Here is an 18,967-nt window from a genome sequence, read left to right on the forward strand (position 1 = left end):
AACTTTACAAGTGGAGTCTATCAATATGCTTGTTTGTTTCCATGTTTATGAACACGCAGGTCTTCATGGAGGCTTAAATCAATAAAATGGCTTTCAGCGCAAGGAAATGGAACACTAGTTGATTAGACGTTAATGTGCATCTGTCTGATCCAATTTTATTTGTGGCTTTATACAGAGAACAGTTGAAATGTGCAGTGTCATATAATTACCATCTGTATAGTGCTATGGTAACAATGGTGTTATGTGTTCAACTGTCATAAAGGCTCCCACAAGCCATGTACCCACGCAGAGGCAGTGGCTTTATACACTCAACAAAAATATAAACGCAACACTTTTGGTTTTGCTCCCATTTTGTATGAGATGAACTCAAAGATCTAAAACGTTTTCCACATACACAATATCACCATTTCCCTCAAATATTGTTCACAAACCAGTCTAAATCTGTGATAGTGAGCACTTCTCCTTTGCTGAGATAATCCATCCCACCTCACAGGTGTGCCATATCAAGATGCTGATTAGACACCATGATTAGTGCACAGGTGTACCTTAGACTGCCCACAATAAAAGGCCACTCTGAAAGGTGCAGTTTTATCACACAGCACAATGCCACAGATGTCGCAAGATTTGAGGGAGCGTGCAATTGGCATGCTGACAGCAGGAATGTCAACCAGAGCTGTTGCTCGTGTATTGAATGTTCATTTCTCTACCATAAGCCATCTCCAAAGGCCTTTCAGAGAATTTGGCAGTACATCCAACCAGCCTCACAACCGCAGACCACGTGTAACCACACCAGCCCAGGACCTCCACATCCAGCATGTTCACCTCCAAGATTGTCTGAGACCAGCCACTCGGACAGCTGCTGAAACAATTGCTTTGCATAACCAAAGAATTTCTGCACAAACTGTCAGAAACCGTCTCAGGGAAGCTCATCTGCATGCTCGTCGTCCTCATCGGGGTCTCGACCTGACTCCAGTTCGTCGTCGTAACCGACTTGAGTGGGCAGATGCTCACATTCGCTGGCGTTTGACACGTTGGAGAGGTGTTCTCTTCACGGATGAATCCCGATTCACACTGTTCAGGGCAGATGGCAGACAGCGTGTGTGGCGCCGTGTGGGTGAGCGGTTTTCTGATGTCAATGTTGTGGATCAAGTGGCCCATGGTGGTGGTGGGGTTATGGTATGGGCAGACGTCTGTTATGGACGAAGAACACAGGTCCATTTTATTGATGGCATTTTGAATGCACAGAGATACTGTGACGAGATCCTGAGGCCCATTGTTGTGCCATACATCCAAGAACATCACCTCATGTTGCAGCAGGATAATGCACGGCCCCATGTTGCAAGGATCTGTACACAATTCTTGGAAGCTGAAAATGTCCCAGTTCTTGCATGGCCGGCATACTCATCGGACATGTCACCCATTGAGCATGTTTGGGATGCTCTGGACCGGCGTATACGACAGCGTGTACCAGTTCCTGCCAATATCCAGCAACTTCGCACAGCCATTGAAGAGGAGTGGACCAACATTCCACAGGCCACAATTGACAACCTGATCAACTCTATGCGAAGGAGATGTGTTGCACTGCATGAGGCAAATGGTGGTCACAAAAGATACTGACTGGTATCCCCCCCCCAATAAAACAAAACTGCACCTTTCAGAGTGGCCTTTTATTGTGGGCAGTCTAAGGCACACCTGTGCACTAATCATGGTGTCTAATCAGCATCTTGATATGGCACACCTGTGAGGTGTGATGGATTATCTCAGCAAAGGAGAAGTGCTCACTATTACAGATTTAGACTGGTTTGTGAACAATATTTGAGGGAAATGGTGATATTGTGTATGTGGAAAAAGTTTTAGATCTTTGAGTTCATCTCATACAAAATGGGAGCAAAACCAAAAGTGTTGCATTTATATTTTTGTTGAGTGTATATACGAGGTCTGTTAGAAAACTATCCGACCTTTTTACTTTTTTAAAAAAACTATGGATTTGAATCGTGCGCTTGCATCAGCCAAGCTTGAACCTTCGTGCGCATGTGTGAGTTTTTTCATGCCTGTCTGTTGCATCAATCGCCTGTGGGCAGGCTTTGAGTGAGCACTGGTCCAGCCCCCTCGTCGGATTTTCATTGTCAGTAAAATGGCTGAGCGATTGGAGCAGCGCTGAATCAAATTTTTTCAGAAACTGTGAGAGACAGCCAGGTGGAAACCATTCGGAAGATTCAGACGGCTTTCGGTAAATATACTCTGGGCGTTACACAGATTAAGGATCATTACAACCGGATTAAAGACGGCCCACAGCGGCGCAGGGCGCGCCACGCTCTGAGCGGCCATCGACAGGCTGAAACGACCAGATTATTTCCAAAGTGAAGGCTGTGTTGATCCGGGACGTCGTCTGACTACCAGAGAAATTGTGGAAGAGGTGTACATCAGCACTTTTGCGGCACATTCCACTGTTACAGGAGATTTTGTAATGAAAGACGTGCGGAGGAATTCGCGCGTCGGCACGGAGTCGCAATGGTGCACAACAAAAAGCACGTCCGTGTTGGAAGTCTCACAGGACAAGTTGTGACATTCCCAGCTGTTACACAATTTCTCGGATACTCATTCGACTGAAAAGCCACCGAAAGCCGTCTGAATCTTTCGAATGGTTTCCAACACCGACGCGCGAACTGCACCAGTGCTCACTCAAAGCCTGCCCACAGGCGAATGACGCAACCGACAGGCGTGAAAAAACTCACGCATGCGCATGAAGGTTCAAGCTTGGCTGATGCAAGCGCACATGATTCAAATCCATATAGTTTATAAAAAAAATAAAAAGGTCGGCTAGTTTTCTAACAGACCTCGAATGTATGTATGTATGTATGTATGTACGAGGTATCTTATAAAACTAACCGGCAGTTTTATAAAAAAAAACTATATGGATTTGATTGACATGCGATTACACCAATCATGCTTGAACCCTCGTGCGCATGCGTGAGTTTTTTCACGCGTGTCGGTGACATCATTTCCCTGTGGGCAGGCCTTGAGTGTTTCACACGCTGCTCGAGACGGCGCGCGTTGATTTATCAAACTTTTTTCTGGACCTGTGAGGAATATCCGAGTGGACATTATTCAAGAAATTAAGCTGGTTTTCTGTGAAAAGTTTAACGGCTGATGACAGATTATGGGGTGTTTCTGTCGCTGTAAGGACTTCCCATGGAGCTGGACGTCCTCATCGGCCTGTTTCATACCGACTTCTTCTGAAAGTTCTCTGTTCTCTGACGACTTACTGGATCAACAGAGCCTGAAATGTGGAAGTTTTCAACTTGAAACGGCGAGACGCTGCCGCCTCGAAGCACAGATCGCCGTCAGGCGTCGTGGGCCGTCCTTACGGTGACACTACCAGACCAAAATCTCTCATCAGCCGTTAAATTTTTTACCGAAAACCAGCTGAATTTATCAAATGGTGTCCACTCAGTTGTGCCTTACAGTTTTGAAAAAATTTTGAGCAAACAAAGCAGCAGTCTGACCCATTCCTAAACAATGAAAAAATCGACGAGAGGGTGGGTGACTCCTCACTCAAAGACTGCCCACAGGCGAATGACGTAACTGACAGGCGTGAAAAAACTCTCGCATGCCCACGAGGGTTCAAGCATGTCTGATGTAATCACACGTGATTCAAATCCATATGGTTTTTGAAAAAAATAAGGTCGGATACTTTTCTAATAGACCTCGTATGTATGTATGTGTGTGTGTGTGTATGTGTATGTATATATATATATATATATATATATATATATATATATATATATATATATATTTTTTTTTTTTTTTTTTTTTTTTTTTTTCCTTACATAATACTTCAGCTTTGTCATTTATCATTCATCTTGTGTGCGCCTGACATCTAGTTGAAAGAACTGTTCCAGATGATGGTATGTTTACTACATATTGTATAATTTCTACATTTAATCAAACAAATACGGTATATATATATATATATATATATATATATATATATATATATATATACAGTGAGGAAAATAAGTATTTGAACACCCTGCGGTTTTGCAAGTTCTCCCACATAGAAATCATGGAGGGGTCTGAAATTTTCATTTTAGGTGCATGTCCACTGTGAGAGATAATCTAAAAAAAAAAAAATCCAGAAATCACAATGTATGATTCTTTTAATAATTTATTTCTATGTTACTGCTGCAAATAAGTATTTGATCCCCCTACCAACCAGCAAGAATTCTGGCTCAGACAGACCTGTTAATTTTTCTTTAAGAAGCCCTCTTATTCTGCACTCTTTACCTGTATTAATTGCACCTGTTTGAACTTGTTACCTGTATATTCTGGGGGTGCTCTTCTGCAAAGGGGACAGGACAACTGCACCGTATTGAAGGGAGGATGGATGGGGTCATGTATTGTGAGATTTTAGCAAACAACCTCCTTCCCTCAGTAAAAGCATTGAAGATGGGTCATGGCTGGATCTTCCAGCATGACAATGACTCCAAGCACACAGCCAGGGCAACTAAGGAGGGGCTCTGTAAGAAGCATTTCAAGGTCCTGGAGTGGCCTGGCCAGTATCCAGACCTGAACTCAATAGAAAATCTTTGGAGGGAGCTGAAACTCCAAACCTGAAAGATCTAGAGAAGATCTATATGGAGGAGTGGACCAAAATCCCTGCTGCAGTGTATGCACACCTGGTGAGAAACTACAGGAAACGTTTGACCTCTGTAATTGCAAACAAAGGCTACTGTACCAAATATTACCATTGATTTTCACAGGTGTCGAAATACTTATTTGCAGCAGTAACATACAAATAAATTATTAAAAAAATCATACATTGTGATTTCCGGAATGTTTTTTTAGATTATGTCCCTCACAGTGGACATGCACCTAAGATGAAAATTTAACACCCCTCCATGATTTCTAAGTGGGAGAACTTGCAAAATCACAGGGTGTTCAAATACTTATTTTCCTCACTGTGTATATATATATATATATATGTATATATATATATATATATATATATATATATATATATATATATAAAGCTTATCTCTGTATGTGGACACATTCTTGTGAGCATGATAAATCAATCGTAGATTGATTTAAACTGTAGCTGATTGGTAAGATTGTAAATGCAGTAATGTTAAAATACAGACTTATTTTTATGTGCCTCAAAGCTTTGCACAGTACTTTGTGACAGGCTATGATACATGGAGGTAATTCAAGTGCCTCTTGTTTTGTTTTTTAAGAAAAGAAAACAATTTTGCCCAATGTAAAGTCTATCATTTACCCTTTCCTTTATAGATACATGAAGAATGGTCCAAAGATGAGTTTCTCATTAAAGATGGAGATGAAGACATTCATACTGCCAATGAGCGTAGACTGAAGGTGAGGTATAGCCAGCTGAGTTTTAATCAGACTTTAATCAAGTGTTTGTCATTTGTTGTTGATTGTCAGTTATACTGATTCTTTTTTTTTTTTTTTTTTACCAATGTAAAATCTTACTTTCTCTCTTTCTTGATAATATGACTTAACGTCAAATTCATTCATGCTAACGTGTTACAAAGAATTTGAGAGAACAATGTGAGGGCATGAAAAACTATGGTTCTTTGATTATTTTCAAATTCGTTTTGTTAACTTTGTGTAGCTGCTTCTGCTTTTATTTTTAGGAACTGATTGGTGCACCTGCAGGAAAGATGCACACTGGCAGGAGCAGAAATGACCAGGTTTGTGTTTTATCATGATAAAAATACAAAGTGAATTGTAATCTGCAGTTGCAGGTTAAGAATGAGAGACTACTTATGTGACAGAACAGATACAGTGGTTTGCAAAAGTATTCAGCCCCTTGGTGTTTCACACATTTTAATTTGTTTATGCCATTTCAAATACAAAAAGTAAATCAGGCTTCTCAATATAAAAAATTCTAAAATTATCTTCCTTAGACTCAAACTGAAAGTAAATCTCTACAACTTGATATAAATTAATTAAAAATATAAAAGCCAAGATGATGGGTTGCATAAGTAATCAGCCCCTTTGGTATAGTTAGGAATGGGTATTGATAAGATTTTATTCGAGATCGATACCATTATCGATTCTGCTGATCAATCCGATTCCTTATCGATTCCCTTATCGATACTTCTTGTGAATTTTCTGTGTACTAAAAGTAGGCTTTACAGGTTTTCTATGTCATCAACATTTTATTGAGTGTTAAAGTAAATAAATATCAAATTGGTCACTGGATCCTTAAACTCTGGACATAATAAACTCTACATGGTGGATCCTTGATCTCTGGACATAAATAGAAATAAACAAAATCTGTAGTTTTTGTCACAAGCGTTTCCTTTCAGACATTATTGGCATGAATGTCTTTCCATACATCTGAGCTGAGCTCTTGCAGCTAGCTGTGCTGCATGTCAGGATGAATACAGGAATAAAGAATACAGGACGTCTCATTTTGGGAGGGAAAAAAACTTTTTAGTAGATTGTAGTTTATTGTCTGTATTACAGCAGTTGGAAAGAGGTGTCATTTTATTTAAAGCGGCAATTCGTTTTGAAGTTATTAATTCCGACCAGACTGTCTCAGCAGAGAGTGGTGCAGCGTTTGGAGCTGTGCCAACGGAACGGAGGACGATTCTCGTTTCTTGACTGCAATAAGAGTCCCAGTTAGTGACTTTAATCCACACCAAAGTGACTCACGATTGACATATTTTAATGGCTTTGAGAGGGGATAAGAAGTGGACTTTCTGCTTCTGAAGAGCAGCGAATCAAAGACCCAGCGAGCTAGTGGATCGAAGCATTGCTTCATTGGTTCACGCGTCAAAGTGGAGTCGTGCTGCAGGAGCAGTTGATTACAGAGCAGCTGCAGGGTCTGTAATCAACATAGAGAAATTATAATTTTGCTGACAAACACCCTCAAAAACAGCGGCCGCTCTGAAGGACTGATAAGGGAATCGTTAAGCAAAAAGGCTATTGATATCGGTGGATCGAATAATTTCTTAACAATACCCGAAAACCATACCCAACCCTAGGTATAATACCTGTAAATAATCAGTTTCATTGCCAGTTTTCTTCAGACAAGTCAGGGGATGGATACATGAATATTTCCAAGTCACTGAATATGTCTTGGACTTTATTTACATCAGTTATGAAGAAATACAAACAGTATGGCACTCTATGGTAAATCTGTGTGGGGTAGACAGTTCTCAAAAACTGAGTTACTGTGCAAGAAGGAGAAGAGTGAGGAAAGCCACCAAGACACCCAGACAACCCAGAAGAAGTTACAGGCTTCTCTGGCTGTGATTGGAGAAATTGTGCACGGCTCCTCCAGAAACACAGCTTCACACAGCACTGCTGCTGCAAGCAGGCAAGCCACACAAAAGCATTCCAACTGCTTTCTGTTTCATTTGAAGTGGATGATGAACAAGTGCTTGTTTGCTAGGACAGAGTCAGAGAAAGCCATCTGCGATGCAGCATTAGTGTTGGTAATAAAAAAGAAAGGTGTTTCTTTTGGTGTCCAAGATGTGATTTATAACAGCTTCATACTAATGCTGCATTCAAGATTGCTCAGAAATCCCAAGTTAGAAACTTCCAAAAACTGCCTTCACTCGATAAACTGAAAACTATGAATGCACTTGGTAACAAATTCAAGTTTGGTTGTCTTACATGGAACACAAATCTATATAGCCAAGTGGCCTCTGCATTCATCTGTGCGTACATACTGGGGAGAGCTGACGTTTGCCGTTTGGTGTGCTTATGTATTTTGGGTCAAGGATGGATGCCGCCAAAATGGAACATTGATAGGACTAATATTTTTGGATAAACTACAGATATTAGCTAACAACACTGAACAATAGACATTGATAATTACATTCTGGACTCGCATGCCATACCAGCAGGGCGTGGTAAATCATCTACATATTAAAAGCGAAGTGGCCTCTGTGTACATGTGTGCATGCGTTCACTTTTGAACACAGAGAACCTGGGGAGAGCTGTGACTTGCCGCTTGGCATGCTTATGTATTTTGGGTTGAGGATGAACACTGCCAAGATGGACCATTAATAGCATTAATATTTTTGGAGAAATTACAGATATTATCTAACAGTGAAAAATGGACATTGATAGTTACATTCTGGACACACACGCCATTCCAAATAATTATAGAAACTTTGCATAATTTATTGCCACACTTCCCAATCTAGAGCCTGTGGATCCCCACTGGGAATGCGCTGGTTGTTAAGTTGTTTTGGGTGCTTGTTATATATTTTTTTTAATGCAATACCTCACACAACATTGTCTTTTTTGGCACTACCAACAGTTGTGATCAGAATTACCTGCTATGCTATTTCTTAAGTACACATTTTAAAATGTGTTCAGAGATAAACACAAAAAACAAAACAAATGAAAAAAACATTTTTCGTGATAAAAAAAAATATATTTTTTTAATTCCAAGGTTATTGAACAGAAACAACAAACTAAATGCTTTTATAAAATATATGCTGGACAGTTATTGGCGCCCTTTGAATTTATAGTAAATATTCACTTTCACATCAGGTTTTCTTTACACAAGTCACGGGATGGATACACAACATTTCCAGATCACTGTGTGTCTTGGATGTCATTGACTCTCATCAATCATTTAAGAAATACAAATAACATGGCATGGTGTGGTAAATCTGTTTGGAGTAGGCAGCTCTCAAAAACTGTGTGACTGACTGTGCAGTGAGGCTTGTGAGGAAAGCCACCCGTGACAACTCCGAAAGAGTTATAGGCTTCTGTAGTTTTGTGTGTGTATGTATGTATGTATGTATGTGTGTATATATATATATATATATATATATATATATATATATATATATATGTGTGTGTGTATTTTATAAAATCAAAGTGGGGGGGCATGCGCTGGTATTGCCACAGAACTGCCTTGTGCCCTGGATGGCATCCACCCAGGCAGAAAGCCTGTGCTTTCCCACCTGTTGAAAGGAAAGGTCCATCCACTGCATCCAGGTCAAACATGGGCATCTCCTTGGCCTTCTACAGCAGCTGGAGTCCCTAAATTTGGGCATCCCTGTGTTGGATCATATACAGAGAAACATGGCCAAAATGTCATAGTTGACACTTCCTCACAATGCAAATGATGCACACAAGAAGTAATACACTTCATCTTGTCTTTATAAGTGTCCGCTGACTTGACACAGTCATTTCAGTGGTACCCAATCATCCTACTAAGAAACCTAGTGTAAAAAACATCCAGTTGTCACCTTAGGTCACTGATTAAAGTCTCTCATCTATACAGTAAGAAATGAAGTACCAGGTCCCTAAAGACTTAGTCATAAGCTCTTCCCAGGTATCTCTCACTGTTTGAGGCCAAGGACCCAGAGACATGAATGTCACTGTTGAGAAAAGGGAATGTCATCACATACAGATATACTTCTGATGGCTTAGTCCAGGAAGTCACTGGAATATATATATGTATACACTATATACACTATATATATATATATATGTCTGCAGCCTGTGGACCAAACTTTGTGGGGATAAAATGTATTGGATTGTCAATCAATCAATCAATCAATCAGTTTTTTATATAGCGCCAAATCACAACAAACAGTTGCCCCAAGGCGCTTTATATTGTAAGGCAAGGCCATACAATAATTATGTAAAACCCCAACGGTCAAACGACCCCCTGTGAGCAAGCACTTGGCTACAGTGGGAAGGAAAAACTCCCTTTTAACAGGAAGAAACCTCCAGCAGAACCAGGCTCAGGGAGGGGCAGTCTTCTGCTGGGACTGGTTGGGGCTGAGGGAGAGAACCAGGAAAAAGACATGCTGTGGAGGGGAGCAGAGATCGATCACTAATGATTAAATGCAGAGTGGTGCATATAGAGCAAAAAGAGAAAGAAACAGTGCATCATGGGAACCCCCCAGCAGTCTACGTCTATAGCAACATAACTAAGGGATGGTTCAGGGTCACAAATGATGTCATTTTGTAATATTAACCACAGTAAGAGACGTTGGTAGCAACGCAAAGTAACCCAAGTCAAAGTCGTAAACAAAGCTATTGTGTGTGTGTTAGGTTGTGACTGATATGAGACTGTGGCTGCGTGAAGCCCTTTCAACCCTGATGGAAGATGCCCACCAGCTGATATCCACTATGGTGGACCGAGCAGCTTCGTACGATACACAGGCAGTGAAATGCAGTCAATCATCTAGACTTCTGGTTGTACCTTTTTATAAAATTAACCTGTGTTGGCTTCTCTGTCACTTTTTTATAGAGAAATTGACGTGCTGTTTCCTGGTTACACCCATATGCAGAGAGCTCAGCCAATCAGATGGAGTCACTGGATTCTAAGGTTACCTTTCTAAATCTTTACCTATGGTACCTTTTCCATCTTATTACCAAATGATAATTATTCACACCAACCCCCTGTTGCTCCCTTTCCCACATTCTGGGTGAACGTGCTCAGCCATGCAGTTGCTCTGAGCAGAGACATGGATCGACTCCAGGAGATGAAGAAGAGAGTTAATATTTTGCCTCTTGGCAGGTGCGGTGTGAACACATTAACTGCACTGAGTTGCTTGCAAATATTAAACAGACAACAGTTCTTGTCTTTTTCAGTGGTGCTATTGCTGGAACACCATTTGACATTGACAGGGAGTTTCTGCAGAAAGGTGAATCCACAGAACCACCATATTACTGTTATCAGTCATGTTCATGTAAAAAAAACACACAACAAACAAATACTGTGTGTGTGTGTGTGTGTGTGTGTGTGTGTGTGTGTGTGTGTGTGTGTGTGTGTGTGTGTGTGTGTGTGTGTGTATACGAGGTCTATTAGAAAAGAAACCGACCTTTTTATTTTTTTATAAAAATATTTGGATTTGAATCACGTGCGATTACATCAGCCAACCTTGAACCCTCGTGCGCATGTGTGAGTTTTTTCACGCTTGTCGGTTACGTCATTCGCCCGTGGGCAGGCTTTGACTGAGGAGTGGTCCACCCCCCTCATCGGAATTCCTTTGTCTGACTTCTTCCTGAGAGACTGGCGCTTTGCTTGATCAAAATTTTTTCAGAACCTGTGAAGCAGATCGAAGTGGACACCATTCGAGAAATTCAGCTGATTTTCGGTGAAAATTTTAACAGCTGATGAGAGATTATGGAGTGTTACTGTTGCCTTAAGGACTTCCCACGGAGCGGGACGTCGCGCCGCGCTCGGAGGCGCCGTCGTCAGCCTGTTTCGAGCTGAAAACCTCCAAATTTAAGCCTCTGTTGACCCAGGACATCGTGAGAGAACAGAGAACTTTCAGAAGATGGTCGGGATCAGCAGATTATCTGGACATTCCACTGTTAAAGGAGATTTTGTAATGAAAGACGTGCGGACGGATTCGTGTGTTGGCAGACAGCCGCTCATGGCCCGCCGCCACAGGAAAAACACCTCCGTGTTGATAACCATTTGTAAAAACCAGGCGGCTTTTGATGGCTTTCAGTTGAGTATCTGAGAAACTGTTTAACAGCTGGACATGTTCCAACTTGTCCTTAAGGCTTCCAGCGGAGGTGTTTTTCCTGTGGCGGCGCGCCGCGCCGGCTGCCTGCCAGCAAGCGAATCCGTCTGCACGTCTTTAAGTCCTTAAGGCGACAGTAACACTCCATAATCTCTCATCAGCCGTTAAAATTTTCACCGAAAACCAGCTGAATTTCTCGAATGGTGTCCACTTCGATGTGCCTCACAGGTTCTGAAAAAATTTTGATCAAGCAAAGCGCCAGTCTCTCAGGAAGAAGTCAGACAAAGGAATTCCGACGAGGGGGGTGGACCACTCCTCACTCAAAGCCTGCCCATACGAGGTCTATGAGAAAAGTATCCGACCTTATTATTTTTTTCAAAAACCATATGAATTTGATTCATATGTTTTTACGTCAGCCAAGCTTGAACCTTCGTGCGCATGCATGAGTTTTTCCACGCCTGTCAGTTGCGTCATTCGCCTGTGAGCACGCCTTGTGGGAGGAGTGGTCCAGCCCCCTCGTCGGATTTCCATTGTCAGGAAATGGCGGAATGAGTTGGGCTTTTTTTCCATCAGAATTTTTTCAGAAACTGTTAGAGACAAGCAGCTGGAAACCATTCGAAAAATTTATCTGGCTTTCGGTGAAAACTTTATGGGCTTCACAGAGAATAAGGACTGTTACTACAGCTTTAAGGACGCCCCACAATGGTGCACGGCGCGCCGCGCTCCGAGCCACCATCGAGAGGCAGAAAAGACCACATCATTTCTAAACGGATGGCTGTGTGGAGCTGGGACCGTCGTGAGCAATTTCTCTGGTTATCACAAGAGCTGGACATCAGCAATTTTCCGGCAGATTTCACTTTTAACAAGAGATTTTGTCATGGAAAGCCGCGCGGAGGCTTCGCGCGTCAGGACCGATTCGCTGATCGAGCGAGACAAAGGAACACCTCCGTTTCGGAGTGCCAGGGGACAAGTTGGGACATGCCTATCTCGGCTTTCAATGCTTACCAGCCCAGTGAGTATAAGAGAAATTGTGGAGAGCTGGGCATGTTCCAACTTGTCCCCTGGCACTCCGAAACGGAGGTGTTCCTTTGTGGAGGAAGGTATTTTCTGCCTCTCGATGGCGGCTCGTGAGCCATTGTGGAGTGTCCTTAAAGCTGTAGTAACACTCCTTATTCTCTGTGAAGCCCGTAAAATTTTCACAGAAAGCCAGATAAATTTTTCGAATGGTTTCCAGCTGCTTGTCTCAACAATTTCTGAAAAACTTCTGATGGGAAAAAAAAGCCCAAATTATTCCGCCATTTCCTCGCAATGAAACAACGACGAGAGAGCTGGACCACTCCTCCCACAAGGCGTGCTCACAGGCGAATGACGCAACCGACAGGCGTGGAAAAACTCACGCATGCGCACGAAGGTTCAAGCTTGGCTGACGTAAAAACATATGAATCAAATCCATATGTTTTTTTGAAAAAAATAATAAGGTCGGATACTTTTCTAATAGACCTCGTACACTCAACAAAAATATAAACGCAACACTTTTGGTTTTGCTCCCATTTTGTATGAGATGAACTCAAAGATCTAAAACTTTTTCCACATACACAATATCACCATTTCCCTCAAATATTGTTCACAAACCAGTCTAAATCTGTGATAGTGAGCACTTCTCCTTTGCTGAGATAATCCATCCCACCTCACAGGTGTGCCATACCAAGATGCTGATTAGACACCATGATTAGTGCACAGGTGTGCCTTAGACTGTCCACAATAAAAGGCCACTCTGAAAGGTGCAGTTTTGTTTTATTGGGGGGGGATACCAGTCAGTATCTTTTGTGACCACCATTTGCCTCATGCAGTGCAACACATCTCCTTCGCATAGAGTTGATCAGGTTGTCAGTTGTGGCCTGTGGAATGTTGGTCCACTCCTCTTCAATGGCTGTGCGAAGTTGCTGGATATTGGAAGGAACTGGTACACGCTGTCGTATACGCCGGTCCAGAGCATCCCAAACATGCTCAATGGGTGACATGTCCAGTGAGTATGCCGGCCATGCAAGAACTGGGACATTTTCAGCTTCCAAGAATTGTGTACAGATCCTTGCAACATGGGGCCGTGCATTATCCTGCTGCAACATGAGGTGATGTTCTTGGATGTATGGCACAACAATGTGCCTCAGGATCTCGTCACGGTGTCTCTGTGCATTCAAAATGCCATCAATACGTAAAATGCACCTGTGTTCTTCGTCCATAACAGACACCTGCCCGGGTGAACATGCTGGATGTGGAGGTCCTGAGTTGGTGTGGTTACACGTGGTCTGCGGTTGTGAGGCTGGTTGGATGTACTGCCAAATTCTCTGAAACGCCTTTGGAGACGGCTTATGGTAGAGAAATGAACATTCAATACACGAGCAACAGCTCTGGTTGACATTCGTGCTGTCAGCATGCCAATTGCACGTTCCCTCAAATCTTGCGACATCTGTGGCATTGTGCTGTGTGATAAAACATATGGTGGTCACAAAAGATACTGACTGGTATCCCCCCCAATAAAACAAAAGTGCACCTTTCAGAGTGGCCTTTTATTGTGGGCAGTCTAAGGCACACCTGTGCACTAATCATGGTGTCTAATCAGCATCTTGGTATGGCACACCTGTGAGGTGGGATGGATTATCTCAGCAAAGGAGAAGTGCTCACTATCACAGATTTAGACTGGTTTGTGAACAATATTTTTGGGAAATGGTGATATTGTGTATGTGGAAAAAGTTTTAGTTCTTTGAGTTCATCTCATACAAAATGGGAGCAAAACCAAAAGTGTTGCGTTTATATTTTTGTTGAGTGTATATATACACAGTATTTGTTTTGTTTGATTAAATGTAGAAATTATACAATTTCATCTTGTGATCTACAGAGTTGGGATTTGATGGCATCAGTCTGAACAGTATGGATGCTACAGGCCAAAGGGACTTCGTTGGTATGGATACATACACTGTTTCTGAAATACATGTTATTCACTTCTAAGTGAATAACAATAAGCTGATTCTAAGTGGTTTAAAAGTCAAATTACAAAGGCAGTCAATACATTAATCTAAAAAAAAAAAGAAAAGAAATTATTACAGATATAAAGTAAAAAAAAAAAGTACAGGTAAGAAGAGTAAAACATTTAAAGGTGTACCGCCTCTGAGCCTTTTAAGCTTTAAGTCATGAAAGGAATTGTCTTTGGTACCACTATAATTTTATTCCATGGCTTTATACAAAGGATTCATAATATGACATTCCCAGAATGATCAAAATTCACGCTGTCTAGAAATTTAAAAAAAAATTATTCCCCTGAAGAGAAGAAATTCCAGTGATCAGACAGCCGTGAACTTCATTTAATAGCAACGGCAGATCATGTGGGGGTTCCCGTGACTTGCCTGGGGAATGCTGGGAAGCATGGATGCAATTTGGTGGGGGATAGGGGGGACATGTCCCCCCACCTTCTGACATATATGTGTGTACTTGAAACATGCTATGCCAGTCTTATGTGCAAACCATGTCAGTCTTATGTGCAAAACCATGTCAGAATAGTATCTTTGTTTCTGCAAGTTTGTATTCTTAGCAGCATTGAGTTGTTACAACACCTGTTTCTTGTTTGTCACATTCAGAATTTTCTGGGACTGCATTTGCCCAGATTTGAAACCAAAAATAGTTGCCCCTAGGGACTAGTGTCTACACATAAGTATCAATGGACCATATGCTAATTTACTAAATTCTAAAAGTTACAAAAAGGAAATCAGAAAAGCTATCTGGGACCTCAGAAAGCTCATCTGCAATTATTGCTTGATCTCCAAAATCAGTCTGTGCAAGCGAAATTATGTTCAGTATGAGTGTTGTCATTAGTGCCACTTCGAAAATTAAATTCATGATAAGTAATTTATCCTAAACTTATGATCTGTTGTTTTTTCAAACTTATGCAAAAACAAATCTTGAGAAAAAAAAAATACAGTATGCGATAGTTAATAATTATTAAGAGCTTGTTCTTTCATATTTATGAATACATTTTACCACATTACATATGTTTTTTTTTTTTTAATGAGAACTCAACCTATCATTCTTTTTGAGTTCTACACATGTGGTGATACCTTATTTACACGAGGATGTTAATAAAATCAATGCTGGCTATTCTCAGAATAAAGTACTTATATCCACAATTTCAGATTGTATAAGTCAAATGGTGTCCACTTTATGGTCTTCTCAAAACATTAAAATTACTGTTCTGGATGCTCAGAATGCATCTGAGCTTATCTCGAAACCGTTGGCTTCTGGTGGCCTACAGCGGCCCCCAGACCCTCGGCCTATGGGCTTCGGCCCTGTGGGGCCTCGCACTTTGTCCCCCCCAATTTCTAGTTCTAAATTGCGCCCTTGCTGGGAAGCACACAGTGACAGCCAGTTGGAGTAGAGAAAGGCAACGTGATGTCAGCTGGCTGCTTGCTCAAACAAAATAAACCAAGATGGCAGAAAACGCTCCAAAGCAACTTATTTCTGCACTAATCTAATATATTACTCTTATATTTTGCAAGAAATAAACAATTCTAAATCTAAAAATGCTGCTTTTGGAATCATATAACACCTCTGAAGTGATTACAAGACATCTTCCGAATGTTAGTGGGCATGCCCCGTGTGAAAGTGCAATCACGCAAGGTCAAAGGTGAATCTCATGCATATCACAGTAAATTCACCAGTGTAAAACTAACACTGGTAGTGCTAAATTAACACTGCCAGTGTACGAGTACATATGGTCCCACTCTAGTCAGAGTGGGACCATATGTTCACTGTCAGTGTCAATTTAACACTGGTGATGTTACTGGGTTGCATGCACACACTTTCCTCCTAAGGCTGTGTTAAAAGGAAAATAAAATATCTGCGATGCAATTCTCCCCAGAAAAATATATTCTCTTTATTAAAATGATCTCCATGATAGCCCCCCCCCCCCCCCCCCCCCAGGTATAGAAAATGGATGCATGTTCAATGTTCTTAGCATAACCATTCATCCGGTACCATTTCCTTGTACAGTGAAGCTTATAAAATTATAAATGGCAACTGCAAAGTCATTATTCATTAGCCTGTCAAAACCCACAACTCATAAATTAAATAAATGTCCAATTCTATCATGTTGTCATGCTTCCATTAGCTTGGTCGTGGAATCCATGTTTATGCAGCATTATATCTCTTCAGTGCGCAATAACGTTCATGTTCCTCCAAAGCAGTCTTCACTGTAAACCCCTCTTGAAGTCAAATGCCTTATTTTGTTTCTTAACACTTTGACTGTGTTTGTGAGCACAGAACCAAAACAGTATGATGTATACGATGCATGATTAATAAGACATAATAAATCCGTAGATCTGGGTGGTTTCACAGAGAAACTTTTGGATTAAACCAAAATTAACTGATAGGGGGTGGCACAGTGGCTTAGTGGTTAGCACTGTTGCCTCACAGCAAAAAGGTCGTGGGATTGGTTTCCACCTGGTTCTTTCTGTGTGGAGTTCTCTTGTTCTGTCTGGACTTCAGATTTTGGTGTTCAGCTCCATCACTGGAAGATTTGAAGTGCGTCTGTATTTACAAGGTTCTCTGCACAGCAAATGTTAAAATGTTCCTAATGTGGGGCATATATTTAAGATATAAAGAAAGGCAAAACAGTGCTGTACTCTTTTCTTTTAGGTCTGATTAATAGGTTGTCAAAAAAATTAAAATAAAAATCTGTTATTTCAAGTTGAGACTGTTCTTGTCACAACAGTAACAATTAAAAGCTATTGTGTAGATTTATTTGGTAAAAATAAAATAGATCAGTTTACAAATATAAAATGTTCAGTCAACTAGGCTGCGCGTGTTGCAAAAGACTGATTCAACATACTGCAGCTAAAGGCTAAGCTAAGGTTAGCTGATAAAACCTCAGTGTTCAGCGGTGCACTAATGTCAAATTTTTTTTTTTCAGATCAGGACTCATAAACAGAAATTAGTTTATCATCCATGACATCGCTTCAGCTCCATCCGGTCTCACGCCAAACAGTCATTGAAAAAAGCTCCTCGTCCTGATGGCCGTCACTCTTTCTGCTTTTTGCTCCTAATCTTGTGGCTATGACTTGCAGACTTGAGTGTTTAGCTTTTTTTGGGAACACGTGAATCTTCACAAACATGCTACTGTGAGACTTGTTCAACCTCCAGCACAGAAACACAATCTCTTCCCTATGTGCTTTCTGCGCAAGCAGAAGCAGCAACTTGAGCGCGCTGTCTGAAAGGCCTTTTAAGTAAATGGAAAAAAATGGCTGTCTGAGTCAACACTCTAATGTGCAGGACAAAAAGTAGAAAACCTGATTACATTGAGCTCTTCAGGGCAAATACAACTCTATTAAAAATGTTTTCTCCCCCCTTCTTTATTTTGTCTTTTTTAAGTTGAGTTCCTGTTCTGGGGATCTTTGTGTTTGACTCACCTCAGTAAAATGGCTGAAGATTTGATGTTGTACAGCACCAGAGAGTTCTCCTTTATTGTGCTCTCTGACGCCTACAGGTCAGTGCGTGCGTGCGTGTGTTGCTGGGGATAAATCTGCATTAATGGTAATGTGTGTACAGTATATGTGAGCATATAGACATATGAGCATATGTGTATTATACATAGGGTGGGGTGTTGACTGAAAGTGACAGAAAAACCTTTTAAATCAGACTTGAGCATCCAGATGGAATTTAAATCACTTTTCAGACTCCCTCCAAATGTGATTTGAATTAGATTAGATTAGCAAAAATTTGATTTTCGTGTTGTTGTATGGGGTTTTAGTTTTATTTTTATGGGTTTTATTTTTTATTTATTTTGAGACTGTGAAAAAGCAGTCTGGATAAAATCTTTTGGTCTGACAGATTGAACATAGCCTTAGTGATCAGAAAAATGGACGTGCCAGATCACTATAATACATTCCAACCCGTCTTATATTTATTTATATGAAGCGCCTTGGGGCAACTGTTTGTTGTGATTTGGCGCTATATAAATGAAATTGATTTGATTTTGATTTTATATTTAACTTAAAAAGTCAGATATTGTTGATTTATTTGAAGCATTTATTAACCATGCACAACAATAATGCATTTGTTTTTCGGTCTATGTACTGGTGTGTATGATTGAATGTGCAGCACAGGCAGCAGTTTGATGCCGCAGAAAAAGAATGCAGACAGTCTGGAGCTGATCAGGAGCAAAGCAGGTCGTGTCTTTGGCAATGTAAGATTACCAACTTTTCCCCAATCATTCTTGTTCTTCTTCATTATTATTATTTATTGAAATGTTTGCCTTTGCCTAATGCACCCCATATTTCAGAATTGATACAAGATAAAAGTGTCAGTTAAAAAAAACAAAAACTGTTTTGCAATATTGAAACTTTTAATGATGGTTGCTTATTATTGATGATCTCATATATTTATAATGATCACTAAATCATTGTCATATCAGTAGATGTGCAGTGCTGTGAAGATGT

At 40.8% G+C, this 18,967-nt stretch overlaps 1 protein-coding gene across 1 annotated transcript in view; it reads left to right on the forward strand.

Annotated features, from left to right (window-relative positions):
• The window catches only part of LOC117517197 (argininosuccinate lyase-like), a 51,376-nt gene that overhangs the window by 7,519 nt on the left and 24,890 nt on the right, over positions 1-18,967 (forward strand). The window contains exons 3-11 of the mRNA XM_034178135.1: positions 5,293-5,376; positions 5,658-5,714; positions 10,060-10,157; positions 10,259-10,336; positions 10,451-10,528; positions 10,603-10,655; positions 14,380-14,442; positions 17,901-18,015; positions 18,630-18,714. Coding sequence (XP_034034026.1) covers positions 5,293-5,376; positions 5,658-5,714; positions 10,060-10,157; positions 10,259-10,336; positions 10,451-10,528; positions 10,603-10,655; positions 14,380-14,442; positions 17,901-18,015; positions 18,630-18,714 — 711 coding nt within the window. The remainder of the gene's footprint in view (positions 1-5,292; positions 5,377-5,657; positions 5,715-10,059; positions 10,158-10,258; positions 10,337-10,450; positions 10,529-10,602; positions 10,656-14,379; positions 14,443-17,900; positions 18,016-18,629; positions 18,715-18,967) is intronic.

Source organism: Thalassophryne amazonica, chromosome 9, assembly GCF_902500255.1.
Source record: "Thalassophryne amazonica chromosome 9, fThaAma1.1, whole genome shotgun sequence".
In the NCBI taxonomy this organism is placed as follows: domain Eukaryota; kingdom Metazoa; phylum Chordata; class Actinopteri; order Batrachoidiformes; family Batrachoididae; genus Thalassophryne; species Thalassophryne amazonica.